At 42.9% G+C, this 14,588-nt stretch overlaps 1 protein-coding gene across 3 annotated transcripts in view; it reads left to right on the top strand.

Moving 5' to 3' along the window:
- The first annotated feature begins 4,313 nt into the window (after nucleotides 1–4,313).
- Nucleotides 4,314–14,588, top strand: part of sh3gl3a (SH3-domain GRB2-like 3a) — a 154,358-nt gene continuing 144,083 nt past the window's right edge. For all 3 annotated transcript variants that reach the window (XM_068017608.1, XM_068017607.1, XM_068017609.1), the window contains exon 1: nucleotides 4,314–4,543. In XM_068017608.1, the coding sequence (XP_067873709.1) occupies nucleotides 4,499–4,543 (45 nt within the window). In that variant the 5' untranslated portion in view covers nucleotides 4,314–4,498. The remainder of the gene's footprint in view (nucleotides 4,544–14,588) is intronic.

Raw genomic sequence — 14,588 nt, 5'->3', positions numbered from 1 at the left:
GTCAAGGCTGACAGCAAGGTCCACGATTTAAGGTGTGATCCATTTCCCCACCCCACCCTCCTCTGTGCTTTGCTCTCTGCCTTAGAATGGTTTCAGATCCCAGGCTATGAAGCAGGTAGGTATGTGGAGTTTAGCATTAAGTTCTAAGGAGTTACTAGGTTCTGATAGCATTTGAGGTGGTTCTGCAACATGGCAGTGTTGCAGAGGGCAGACATTGATTTACAAGTGGGGGCAGATGGCATGTAAAGATTCGTTTAATGAGTAATTACTGTGGTCTTGCAATAATTGGAGGTGGGGGTGGAGTTGGGTTGTGTGCACTTGAGTTGGAGGGTCCCAAGACCTGACAGCAATGCAGATGATACCAAAATCTGAAACCACGATGGGGTCTCACTGTGTATCAGAAATGGAGGTGTGGGGAGAGAGGTGGGGTGGGTGGGGCTGGGCAGGGCGGGGGGCATCCAAGTCTAGGAGCACTCAGGCCTGAGGGGGCAGTGGTGGTGGGGGGTGAGGTCCAAGCTACATCAATAAATATAAAGATTCCACTCTCTGCGTCTCTCTCAGTCTCTTCTTCTCCCAAAAGGATGGCTTCTTGAATAGATAAATTGAACAATAAATATATCCCTAGTACATAACGTGAGTTGTAAAATCCTTTCACAAAGAATTCAACCGTTAAAACTATCCGTCGAGTCTTGACTGTATCTCTTGTGGCTGGGCTAAGGTGCATATGTACAGTACTGAGGGAGTGCTACACTCTCGGAGGTATCGTCTTCATATGAAATGTTAAACCAAAACACTGTCTGCCCTCTCAGGCGGTTGTAAAAGATCCCATTGAACTGTTTTGAAGAAGAGCAGGGCGTTCTCCCCCGGGTCCAAGTCAATAATTATCCCTGTACCAACATCACTAAATAAAAACAGGTTATCATGTCATTATCACATTGTGGGACCTTGCTGTACACAAACTGGCTGCCACATTTCCTACTTTACAAAAATGACTATACTTCAAAAGTAATTATTTTGTTGTAAAGTGCTTTGGGACATCCTGAGGTTGTGAAAAGTGTGAATCCAACTTCTTTCTTTTTAAAAATAGATACAAGTCTACAATTGTAGATAGCTGCCAAATTTATAATAGAATTTGGTGAGATTATCTATAATGGGAATCAAACCATTCTTCAGCATCAGTCCATTTTGTGAAAAATCATTAGTGTCTAATCTAATAGGAATGCATGCATGCACCGGACAGAGGAAAACAAGTGTTCAAAAAAAAATGTTTAGTTCACTACTTACTTACATTGAATTTTCTCAACAAATATCTGTCTAACGCCCCTTAAAATTACTGATGTTATCAGCCTCAATTACCTTCTTGGGCAATCCATTGCAAGCAATCAGTATGATAGCCTGATGTTACAATATTGGATTATCCATCCATAGACTCAAATCCTACCATGACAAGTTGTGAATTTGCATTCAATAGATAAGGCCAATTTGTAGGGCTACTAGCACCAGAAACTGACTATAAAAGCTGCTGTATTGTTTTAAAAACCCAACTGTCCTTCAGGGAGGATAGCCTGCTACCCTACCCAGTCTGGTCTGCACATGCATCCAATCTCATACTATGTCGTTGACTCTTAATGACCTCAGGGCAAAACAAGAATGGGTAATATTACTTTCTAGTGTCACCCACAACCCAAGAACAAATAAAAAATATTGTGTGGAATAATTGTATCTGATTTATCCAATCACATTTCTTCTCACCTCTGAGTCAGAAGGTTGTGGGGTTCAGCCCATTACTGTTCCATATGGGAACTCCAGGACTATTCTTGTGTCCTGGACAACCACATGTGCTGGAAGTGTCATCAGCTACAACAGCTTGAGCTCCGGGTTTTTGAGTTTGAATGGCAGCTGGCATCACTGCAATGCTTCTGCGAGGCTAAGATTTTCGTGGATAACACGCTTCCGGATGTAGTCACCTCACAGATTAATGTTATGCAAGTGGATAAGGAATGGGTGACTGCCAAGCAGTCAAGGAGGACCAGGAAGATAGTGCTGGAGTCCCCTGAGTGCATCTCACTCCTCCAACCAGTATTCAGTTCTGAATACTGGTGAGAGTGATGGTTCCTCTGGGGAGTGCAGCCAAAGTCATATCCACAGCATCATAGAGTCATACAGTAATACAGCACAGAAACAGACCCTTCAGCCCATCGTGTCCATGCTGGCCATCAAGCACCCATCTATTCTAATCCCATTTTCCAGCACTTGGCCCATATAGGGGGACCGAAAGAAGATTGGGAAAGGAATAGTGACAGGGCTTTTAATTATTGGGGGAACAGACAGGTGTTTCTGTAGTATTTTGCACCCCCAGTGCCAGGGTCAAGGATGTCGCTGAGCAGCTGCGGAGCATTCTGAGGGGGCAGGGGGGCTGGAGGGTTGGTGGGTAGCCAGCAGTCGTGGTCCATATCTGTACCAACAACATAGGGAGAAAGAGGGAATGAGGTCCAGCAGCCACATTTTAGGGAGCTAGGGAAGAAACTAGCGAGCAGGACCTCAAAGGTAGTAATTGCCAATTACTCCTGATGCCAGGCGCTAGTGAGTGCAGAAATAGAAGGATAGATCAGATGAATGCATGACTGGAGAGATAATGCAGATGGGAGGGCTTTAGATTCCTGGGACATGGGGACTGGGTTCTGTGGAAGATGGGATGTGTACAGGCCGGACGAGTTGAACCTAAACAGAGCCAGAAACAATGTCCTTGTGGGGTGGTTTGCAAGTGCTGTTGGGGAGGGTTTAAGCTAACTTGGCAGGGGGATGGGAACCAGGAGGTAATATTAGAGAGGGAAAGGTGCACAAAGAATTGGGAGAGACAGATAATACAAGAGTAAGAAATAGGCATTAAGTGGAGTCGCAAGAACACAAGAAATAGGAGCAGGAGTAGACCAGGCTCATTGACCCTGTTCCGCCATTTAATACAATAATGGCTGATTTTAGGCTTCAACTTCCCGCCCACTCCACCATATCCCTTGATTCCCTGAGAGACCAAAAATCTGTCTACCCCAGCCTTAAATGTATTCAACGATGGAGCATCCACAACCCTCTGGTGTAGAGAATTCCAAGGATTCACAACCCTTTTAGTTAAGTAATTTCTCCTCATTCCAGTCCAAAATGATTGGCGCCTTAACCTGAGATGGTGCAAGAGTAAGAGGGAATGCAATAAGGACTAACTTAGGTTTACTGTGCATGTATGCTTTTTTATCTTCATTCGTGGGATGTGCGTGTTACTGGCAAGGCCAGTATTTATTGCCCTTCCCTAATTGCCCTTGAGAAAGTGGTGGTGAGCTGCCTTCTTGAACCGCTACTGTCCATTTGGTCCATCGTGCCTATGCCAACACTTTGGTTAATCTAGGCTAGTGATCTCAGTCTCCTGTTGTTACTCCATAGCCTTGGAATTCTTTTTACTGCACCACACATTCAGGCAGCGCATTCACTGTGTAAAAAAAAAAGTTTCCACGTATCACCTCTGGTTCTTATGTGGAGGGTTAAGAAAGAACAGTGGTTAGCACCGCAGCCTCACAGCTCCAGGGACCCGGGTTCGATTCTGGGTACTGCCTGTGTGGAGTTTGCAAGTTCTCCCTGTGTCTGCGTGGGTTTTCTCCGGGTGCTCCGGTTTCCTCCCACAAGCCAAAAGACTTGCAGGTTGGTAGGTAAATTGGCCTTTATAAATTGTCACTAGTATAGGTAGGTGGTAGGGAAATATAGGATCAAGTGGGGATGTTTGGTAGGAATATGGGATTAGTGTAGGATTATATAACTGGGTGGTTGATGGTCGGCACGAACTCGGTGGGCCGAAGGGCCTGTTTCAGTGCTGTATCTCTAATCTAAAAAAAAAGAGAAAGGTCTGTGATAGGGTGGAGGACAGGAGCGATTATATGACCAAAGGGATGACAGTGAATTGTCTAACACAAAATGTTCACACTGTTTCTCCCTTCACAGATACTGCCTTACCTGCATCATTTCCAGCATTTTCTGTTTCTATTTCTATTTCAAATTTCCAACATTCCCAATATTTTTGCCTAACAGTTAATTAAATGTGTTGTTTTAAAAGTTAAATAAACCCAGAGGTTTATTTTGCTTCCAGTGAACAACCAGTATTGCATCTCACCCTAGGTGAGAATTTAAAATGCAAATTGCCGCGACGCCCTGGCGTCGTGACGTCAGGGGTCCGGCGTGATAATTTGCATACGTCGGTCACTGAGTGACAGCGGTGCTGGCCAATGAGGGGTGGTGAGGGTTGAAGCGGGCGGTGTGGCACGCGCAGAATGTTGTAAAGTGAGACAGTGTTGCTGTGACAGCCAGTGTTACTGTAGCAAGAGCCGGACAAGTATCTTGAGTGTTCAGCTGGCAGGGATTCGTTCTACAACTCAGTTCAAATATTATACATTTAACAACAAGCAAAGCAAAAAAAAAGAGCCAGCTTTGTCTCTTATCCCCCCTCAACAGGGTCAAGATGTCGGTTGCCGGCTTGAAGAAGCAATTCCATAAAGCCAGTCAGGTAGGAGACGCCCCATACCGCCAGTGTTGCACTCTGCCTGCCCTGTGTGCTGGCACAGCTTGCAAGATAGTCAGTCTCTCCTTTAATGGCATTGGACCCAATAACGGTAGCCACAGGTTCTGTAAATATGTGTGTGTGTGGTGCTGGCAAGCAGCCCCCTCTTCTGGGTCGTAGATAATTGCAGATGCAGACATCTACTTTGTCGATGATTTATTTTTTCCTCCAAATCGCAAATGACTTTAAATGTTTCTGTAATTTGGGACTGATAGTCAGTCCGTCCCCCCACCCCCCACCTTATGCATGATAATTCACATGAAGGCTGTGTGCTATTTGCCCCTTCCCCACCAATCCGTATTTAATTAGTAAAATAAACATTGTCCACACTGGTTAATGCTAGTGTCTTCAGTTCTGAGGCTGGTGGCGAGCAAACCTCAGCGTCAGGGCCTTTCTGGCTGCTTTCCATCTTACTGGGGGGCTCCGCGGGGCTGGCCTTTGAGTTCGCCTCACATTACATGAAAATGTCCTTGTTCCCTTCGGAATTCCTCTTGTGTGCGCACCGAAGGCAATGTTAAACCTCTAACTTTATTCCTTCTGCTGTAGTGTGGCGGTCCATTCACTGTGAAACTACAATTCTTGAAGTTAAACGTTTATATACATGTCTGTAGTGTTGAGTGATATCACATTGGCTGTGATGTTCAGCGAATGTAATGGTTAAGAAGACCATTCATGGCAGGGAGAACACACGCATCTTATGGGGGTTGATGAAGCTGCTGTATTGAGGTGCCTGAACGGGTGACGAGTGTAGACAAGGATCTGTTTTTTCATTGTGGTGTGTGATAATGTGTTTTCTTGTTATGTGGAGGTTGTTGCGTGCAGGCCGGCAAAGGAAAAAAAGCAACAGATATTTTAAAACAGCTGTAAACAGGTTGACATCTTAAACATGCAGGAGTTGAAACATTGAAGTGCTGCTGCTGTTGTTTGAATGAGACTGATCGAGAAATTCAAAATCTTGGCATTACCAGTAAATACTCTACATTGATGTATTGTATCCCTTTCCTCGTTATATTTTAGTAACTTCGTCATCAATAATCAAAACACAAATGCACCATTAGCTTATATAACATCCCTAACAGCCAGTGGAAGTGTTGGCTTCAAAGAATGAATGGTGGAGTGGGTAGATTTTTTTTTGAAACGGAGAATATTTTTCTGAAGAGGTTAGTAAAATCAATATAATTCCTAAAACATCCCCACCACTTTGAATTGCCAGATAGATGCCATTGTACTATGGCGGCTGTATCACAAGTGCTTCATTTTCCATAATTTGCTACTCTCGTTAGATTTTTGCACAAACACAAAATGCTTCTCCATCTTCTTTTACAAACGATACCATCTTATTTAAATATATTATTTGTGTTTTTTTTGTAATCAGGGATTGTATGGTTGGCAGTTTGACATACTAGTACTTAAGTTCATGCAAGGCCTGTGAGCTATTAGGGCCATAGTTTGTGTTCCTGAACTCTGCTGTTGATGGGGTTGACACCTTATCCCAACCAGTAAACAAGCAAAATTAGAGTCTTATAATTCAACTTTCCATTTCAACAGCAACACCTATATCTATGGAGCCCTTTTTTATTTAGAGATACAGCACTGAAACAGGCCCTTCGGCCCACCGAGTCTGTGCCGACCAAGAACCACCCATTTATACTAACCCTACAGTAATCCCATATTTCCTATCACCTATCTACACTAGGGGCAATTTATAACAGCCAATTTACCTTTCACCTGCAAGTCTTTGGATGTGGGAGGAAACCGGAGCACCCGGAGAAAACCCACGCAGACACAGGGAGAACTTGCAAACTCCACACAGGCAGTACCCAGAATCGAACCCGGGTCCCTGGAGCTGTGAGGCTGCGGTGCTAACCACTGCACCACTGTGCCGCAGTCTAATAAAAACTCCCAAGGCACTTCATAGGAGCATTATAAAACAAAGTATGACACTGAGCCACAAAAGGAGATATTGCATCAGATGACCAAAAGCTTGGTCAAAGAGACCGGGTTTAAAGCGTGTCTTAAAGGAGGAAAGCGGGATGGAGAGGTATTGGGAGCGTCTTCCAGAGGATCGGGGCCTAGGCAGCTGAAGGCATGGCCACCAATGGTGGAGCGATTTAAAATCCGGGATGCACAAGAGGCTAGAATTAGAGGAGCGCAGCTATCTTGAAGGGTTGTGGGGTTGCAGGAGATTAGAGATAGGGAGGGGCGAGGCCATAGAGGGGTTTGAAAACAAGGCTGAGAATTTTAAAATTGAGACGTTGCTTGACCGGGAGCCAGTGTAGGTCGGTGAGCACAGGGAAGATAGGAGACTGTGACTTGGTGTAAGTTAAGACATAGCAGCTGAGTTTTGCATGATTTCAAGTTTAGAGAGTAGAATGTGGGAGACCTGCCAGGAGTACGTTGGAACAGTCTTTTTTAAAATCTGAATTCATTGCCATTCTGCACGCTTCCTGCTCCATGAACATGTTCAGCAAAGTAATCAACCAATCTTCATTTGGTCTTCTCAAAGGCAAAGCGACCACATTTTGAGCATTGAATACAATATACAATGAAAGAAGTACAAGGAAATTCTCTCTCTCTCACCTGAATGGAGTGTTTTGGGCCTGAGCAATGTGAGAACAAGTGCATCCAGCTGGAGGAGAGTAGCGGTGGGTGGAGACTGGTTGAGTTGCTGTTGATAGGAGGAGTAGAGGGCCTGCAGGCTGTCCTATTGAGGTTGGAGGTGTAGAGGCATCATAAATCCATTGTGAAATTGAGATGATTAGGGTCAGGAAAAGAAGGAGGAGGTGGCTGGCAGTATTGATCAGAGGTTATTGTCGCACTGGAAAGGGATGTTGTAGTAGAGGAGTCAAAGAATCTATTTGGTTGTATGTAAGGAACGAAAGAGGAGCTATTATGCCAATCGTTGTTTACTATAGATCACCAAATAATGGGAAGGAGTAAGAGAAGCAAATTTATAGGCACTCGCAGAAAGATGCAAGAACTACAGAACAGTGATTGAGGCCCTCAATTATCCTGTTATAGACTGGGATAGTAACAGTGTAAAAGACAAAGTTGGGGAGGAATTACTTAAATTTGTGGAAGAGAACTTTCTTGATTTAGTATGTTTCCAGCCCAACAAGGAAGGAGACTGTGCTGGATCTAGTTTTGGAGAAAAAATGGGGCAAGTGGAGCATGTTTCAGTGAGGGAGCATTTGAGAAAGAGTGATCATAATATCAACAGGTTTAGAGTAGTTATGAATAAGGACAAGGGACGTTCAGGTGTGAAAATGCGTAACTGGAAGATGGCTAACTTTAGTGAGTTGAAAAGATGCCTGGCCCTCCTTTCAATGATTCTGTTGCAAATATCTATTAATTCAACACTTTCTAGGTTATTGCTACTGCATTGGAGATTAAGTTATTAAAAAAAACTAAAGCTTTCCATGCAAACAATTTGTGTTCTGATTTGTGCATCATTTTATATGTTTAGTTTAGTTTAGAGATACAGCATTGAAACAGGCCCTTCGGCCCACCGAGTCTGTGCCGACCATCAACCACCCGTTTACACTAATCCTACACTAATCCCATATTCCTATCACATCCCCACCTATCCCTATATATTTCCCTACCACCTACCTATCCTAGGGGCAATTTCTAATGGCCAATTTACCTATCAACCTGCAAGTCTTTGGCATGTGGGAGGAAACCGGAGCACCCGGAGGAAACCCACGCAGACACAGGGAGAACTTGCAAACTCCACACAGGCAGTACCCGGAATTGAACCCGGGTCGCTGGAGCTGTGAGGCTGCGGTGCTAACCACTGCGCCACTGTGCCGCAGTTTGCAACCCAGAAAATCTGAACATGGCTAAAACACTGGTATGTTCGTTCTAAGCAACTTGACACTGATGGGACATTTCTGGGGCAATATACAGCAATATATACAATATAAAGGAATTGCTTCCTTTTCTCCTTATCAATATGCACCTCCCAGCCCAAGATTTTGAATTGTGTTCTGTCTCTATGATGCTCAGCATTCTTTTCACAGATATACAGAATTGCCTGCTACCTCCTGATTTCGATATAAAAATCGACAACTCTGCATAAAAATGTCACGTGCCACAAAATTTCAGAATAACTTCATTTTGGAATTTTTTGTTAATGGGTTTTTCTTGTAACCAAGTTAATTGACTTTATTACTTCAACTGTTGAGCCTCCAAAACTGCTTAGTTTACGATATCACTCCTGCTGCCAATGGAAACTTGTTTCAAAGCCATGTGATGATGTACTCAAGTCCGCTGCCTGAAAATAACATACACGTATGTGAACTATCACTGAACAGTCTGGTCCACATAGCACATTATACAATTCTGTTTTCACTCCACCATCACCCCACCCCCACTGCCCCCTCCCCCAATGTCCAGCGAATGAAAGAAATGCAAAGTGTTTTTGTTTCATTTCTCATGATAGATCTTCTGCAAGCGGAGCCAACTCTACCCATCACAACTCATCACAGTGGGAAGTGGCCCAGACAAGTGCTGCTTGTAACTGACCACTAAGATGCATGCAAGAGTAGTGAGAAGTGACTTGGTGATTAAAGTTCTCTGCTATCCTTTCCACATCTCCTTGATACATTTTCTTAGTATTGTGACTGGATGAAGCTCACAGTGTGGAGAATTGAGGGCATAAATATCCCATTTAGCACTCAGGATACTGTCTTACTACATGTAGAACCACATCATAGAAGTCATTGTTGCTGTCTGTTATGCAAGGATTGTATTGGGTATATCCAGGGTGGATGTTTTTTGTGATGATGTCACACATGCTACAGCAATGTGTCTCGCTTTTGGGAAAAAAAGTGTTTGTGCATTTGTCAACACGTTTGTGTATAGAATATAATATCTGCAGATGAGTTAAAAGATTTATAATTTAGTTGGGCACTTTGAATGATACCATAAGCTGTGAAAGAAAAGGACAAGCAGTTCAAAACATCGTTTCAACCCTTAGATAATTTACAGCCTTGAATTCATATTTTGTGTTACTTTGTATAATGTATATTGTGTTTTAAAAGCTAAAATAGAAGGTATAGTTTGTTAAATGGTTTGCGCTGTGAAGTAACTCCAGTTTCTCCAAATACTTTGTGTGGTATTTATGGACAGTATTTAACATTGTAATGCCAGCGCTACCTGCTTACTGTGGCAGTCGATTATTTCCTACATTACAACAGTGACTACACTTTGGGATGTCCTAAGGTCATAAATGCACCTTTTTTAATAAAATAAAAAAAAGTATGATCCCAGCTAATATTATATCTGCCTGGTAGGAAACCACAAGACACTGCGAGCACCTGCCTAGGCAGTTCCTTGTCCACTCTTCAGTTTTTAGTGAGATATCTTCAAGTAACTTCAGCTATGGGGATAGATTGGAGAAGCTGTGGTTGTTTTGTAGGAGAATATTATCTACTTAATAAGTAGATGTTGTGGCCTGTCAGAGACAGCAGCTACATCTTTTGCAATATCCTGCATTATATGCTGAAAGATGGTCCTTTAAAACAGCAACCCCTCCATCCAGTCTATCAGTGGAATTTCCATGGAGATCTGCTAATAATTAATATAATCCATTATATGTAGAGCATGCTTTTGACACAGTTTTTCTGCCATATTTCTCATGTCTGGTTTAATCATAGGGCAAATGTATTGCAAATAATTAATGTGTTTGCAGACTTTCTTCATTTTCATATTACTCAATGAGACATCACAAAACTAGAAATCATATATATGTTTCAGTGCTCGTTATTTTCTAAATATATCTTTATGCTGTTGTTATTTAACTTTAGTCCTCTTTGCTGGTGCCCAGTCCATCAATGATTTTCTTGACCCATTCCCTGCTCTGTGTCTGTGGTCGCTCCACAGACTCCTCTCCTCTGCTGTACTTCATTTTTCTTGCATCCAACCAAGTTAGTGCCTTCCCCTCAATTATCTGCATTTCCACACCTTACTGTATACCGCTCCTGCTGTCGAAGCAGGCACATCTGCACCCACCACTTAACTTCTCCGCCCAGCCCACTTATTCCCTGCCTGACCACATTGCGTTTCTCTCTGCCAAATTGATTGCTTCATTTCCTGCTCGAGTGTCGGCTGCTTCTGTTGCCACCAGATCTGAACTCTGTTCTCCCCAGAACCTGCTCCGTTTCAGCCACCATCAACACTACTTGCCCTCTCCACGAATCCCAGCCCCTACCACAGCTCCGCTGTCATGTCTTTATTGGTTTATCATGTTTAACCCATAGAGTCATGGAGTTATACAGCTCAGAAACAGGCCCTTCGGCCCACCGTGTCTGTGCCGGCTATCAAGCCTATCTATTCTAATCCTATTTTCCAGCATTTGGCCTGTAGCCCTGTATGCTATGGCGTTTCAAATGCTCATCTAAATACTTCTTAAATGTTGTGAGGGTACCTGCCTCTGCCACCCCTTCAGGCAGTGTGGTCCAAATTCTAACCACCCTCGGTGAAATTATTTTTCCCTCAAATCCCCTCTAAACCTTCTGCCCCTTACCTTACATCTGTGCGCCCTGGTTATTGACACCTCCGCTAAGGGAAAAAAGTTTCTTTCTATCTGCCCTATCTATGCCCCTCATAATTTTGTATACCTCAATTAGGTCCCTCCTCAGCCTTCTCAGCTCTAAGAAAAATAACCCTCGCCTATCCAATCTCTTTTCATAGGTGAAATGCTCCAGCCCAGGTAACATCCTGGTGAATCTCCTCTGCACCCTCTCCAGTGCAATCGCATCCTTCCTATAGTGTGGCAATCAGAACTGTGCACAGTACTCCAGCTGTGGCCCAACGAGCATTTTGTATAGCTCCATCATAACTTCCCTGCTCTTATATTATTTGCCTGGGCTAATAAAGGCAAGTATCCCATATGCCTTCCTAACCACCTTATCTACCTGTGCTGTTGCCTTCAGTGATCTATGGACAAGTACACCAAGGCCCCTCTGACCCTCTGTACTTCCTAGGGTCCAACTGTCCATTGTATATTCTCTTGCCTTGGTAGTCCTCCTAAAATGCATCACCTCACATTTCTCAGGATCAAACTCCATTTGCCACTGCTCCGCCCATCTTACCAGCCCATCTATATCGTCCTGTAATCTAACGCTTTCCTCCTCATTATTTATGACGCCACCAATTTTCGTGTCATCTGCGAACTTATCATACCTCCCTGTGTTCACGTCTAAATCATTAATGTACACTACAAACAGCACTGATTCCTGTGGTACAGCACTGGTCACAAGCTTCCACTCGCGAAAACAACCCTTGACCATCACCCTCTGCCTCCTGCCACTAAGCCAATTTTGGATCCAATTTGCCAAATTGCCCTGGATCCCATGGGCTTTTACCTTCTTAACCAATCTCCCATGCGGGACCTTATCAAAAGCCTTACCGAAGTCCATGTAGACTACATCAACTGTTTTACCCTCATCTACTCATCTCGTCACCTCCTTGAAACATTCAATCAAGTTTGTTACACACGATCTCCCCTTGACAAAGCCATGCTGACTATCCCTGATTAATCCCTGCCTCACCTAGTGGAGAGTAATCCTGTGTTTCAGACTTTTTTCCAATAGTTTCGGTACCACTGATGTTAGACTCACCTGTAATTACCTGGTTTATCCCGGATACCTTTCTTGAATGATGGTACCACATTTGCTGTCCTCCAGTCCTCTGGCACTTCTCCTGTGGCCAGAAAGGATTTGAAAATTTGTGTCAGTGCCCCTGCAATCTCCTCCTTTGCCTTACATAGCAGCCTTGGATACATCTCATCTGGGCCTGGGGATTTATCCACTTTTAAGCCCACTAAAACCGCTAATACCTCCTCCCTTTCAATGCTAATTTATTCAAGTATATCACAATCTCCCTCCCTGATCTCTACACCTACATCGTCCTTCTCCACAGTGAACACAGGTGAAAAGCAATCATTTAAAACCTCAGTCATTCGGGAATCTGCTGGAATTGCAACACAAAGGGAAGTAATGGAAATGTTTGAAGAGACCAAAACAGACAACCTAGAATGATGCAGATGAGAAATACTGTTCGTCATTTATCATTTTTTACGTGCTCTTATCAGCACTCAAATATCCTGTAGCTAACCTGCTTTACATTCAGAATGCTGCTGTTCAGTATACCTGCTTATTCAATGCATATTGTCCTCCCCCTTGCAAAACAAAAAACCTGCTTTTAACAGAAGGCATCAAGGTCAAACGGGCAGCAGCACACTGCAAGTCAAACATCTCATGGCCTTTAAGAAATACATAATGGAGGTCATTGGTGGGAAGCCATTGAGGGCATGAATGATGTGCAAGCTGGTGGAAACACGTTTCTGGTTTGTACAATTACAATCATGTACCTTATTGTGCAATTGTGTTTCAGCAGGTGTAAAGGAGCACGTATGGTATCTCATGTATATTCTTGGTATGAACAAATTGAGTAATTGTACACATGTACTTAACATGAGTCCTCTTCCTCTTGGTACACTTATGCCACTCCCCAAAAGCAGCAAGTCGGTTCCTGAACAAGAAGTCTCATCCCAACATTCAGCCTGATCGGGAGTTGAAACAGGCAGCAGAACAGATTATCTGGTCATTATCTCATGGCTGTTTGTGGGAGCTTGATATGCACGAATTGGCTGCTGCATCTCCTGCAGTGACTATACTTCAGAAGTACTTAGTTGGCTGTAAAGCACTTTGGATCATCTTGAGGTTGAGAAAGGTGCTAGATAAATGCAAATTCTTTCTTTTACAGTTATTCAGTATGTTATATCCATTTGTATTACACAGTTTTTACTGGGGTATAAAGAATCAAATTCCCCGATTCTATCCATTTTTCTGTTTAGAACTTCTACCAACAAATATTTTTTTAAATCAGTTTTCACCAGAGTATTTGACAAAAAAAAGTAATATAAAAGTCATGGGTACATTGTTTTGTTTATTTCACCTGAAATTTTTATTTGCATTTCATTGTGTTCTATGAAGGTTAATCTCTAAACTATATAGATGTGGTGCAAATTATTCTGACATACAAAAATGTTAATCTTTTAGGAGCAGAATTAAATCTAAACGGTAAATTATTTCATACAGTGCACGTGTTAACTTAGGCAAGATTATTTTGAATGAAATGATGTATGACTTGTTACATTTTGTTTGGAAATTTTTTCGAAGAAGTTTCAAAATGGGCATTAGGGCGAGATTATATTAATGCCACACAATCAACTCAATACATGGCTTACCTACATATCATAACCTTGCATCAAAGTGATAGTCTAAATGTTTAATTTTAAATCTTCCCAGAGCAGGAATCTTTACATTTTAAAGAAGTGGTGTTCTTCAACTGTTTCTTTGTTAGTTGCATCACTTGTATTACAATCCTGCAATTTTCTGCCATTCAATTCAGTAAGTTGGCACAACTCCAGGTTCTCCTCCAGCCACCTGCTCACGTCGTCTCGTCTCCCCGTTTCCAACCCAACTTCCTATCCCACCTACCCGAGGGCCTGATTTTTCATTCGTCTTTGCTGGTTTGCTGTTGTGCTGCACCAGTTCTGTTACAATAAGGCCTGAGGCCCAATATCAGAGCCTATTGGAACTCACCATTCAGATGCAAGGATTGTTCCAAAAGTACACGTGCCTGAATTTTTAGCCCCAACCATCTGTTATTTTCTGGTAAATAGTGTAAATTATCAGTTAGATTCTCACTGATCAAATACTTCATTGTGGAATGCCATCAAACTGTATGAAATGTGTTGGCTGTTGTTCGTTACCTGGATGAAAGTCATTGTTAGAAAATGAAGTAAAACTGCCCACTTCCTTTGCAGTAAAAGTATAACCATTTCTAGTTAATGATGTCCTATTGGGTTTCGCTGACAGGCTATAAACCAGGAGAAGAAAGGTCAATTGCTATATTGCCTCTTGCAAGCAATCCTGGGTGTTCATTATCATCAGTGTAACTTCCTTTTTGCCAATTCCCA

The sequence above is a fragment of the Heterodontus francisci genome, chromosome 38 (genome assembly GCF_036365525.1).
Source record: "Heterodontus francisci isolate sHetFra1 chromosome 38, sHetFra1.hap1, whole genome shotgun sequence".
Classification (NCBI taxonomy): domain Eukaryota; kingdom Metazoa; phylum Chordata; class Chondrichthyes; order Heterodontiformes; family Heterodontidae; genus Heterodontus; species Heterodontus francisci.
Note: the sequence above shows the minus strand (reverse complement) of the source record. Positions and strands in the feature narration are given on the sequence as shown.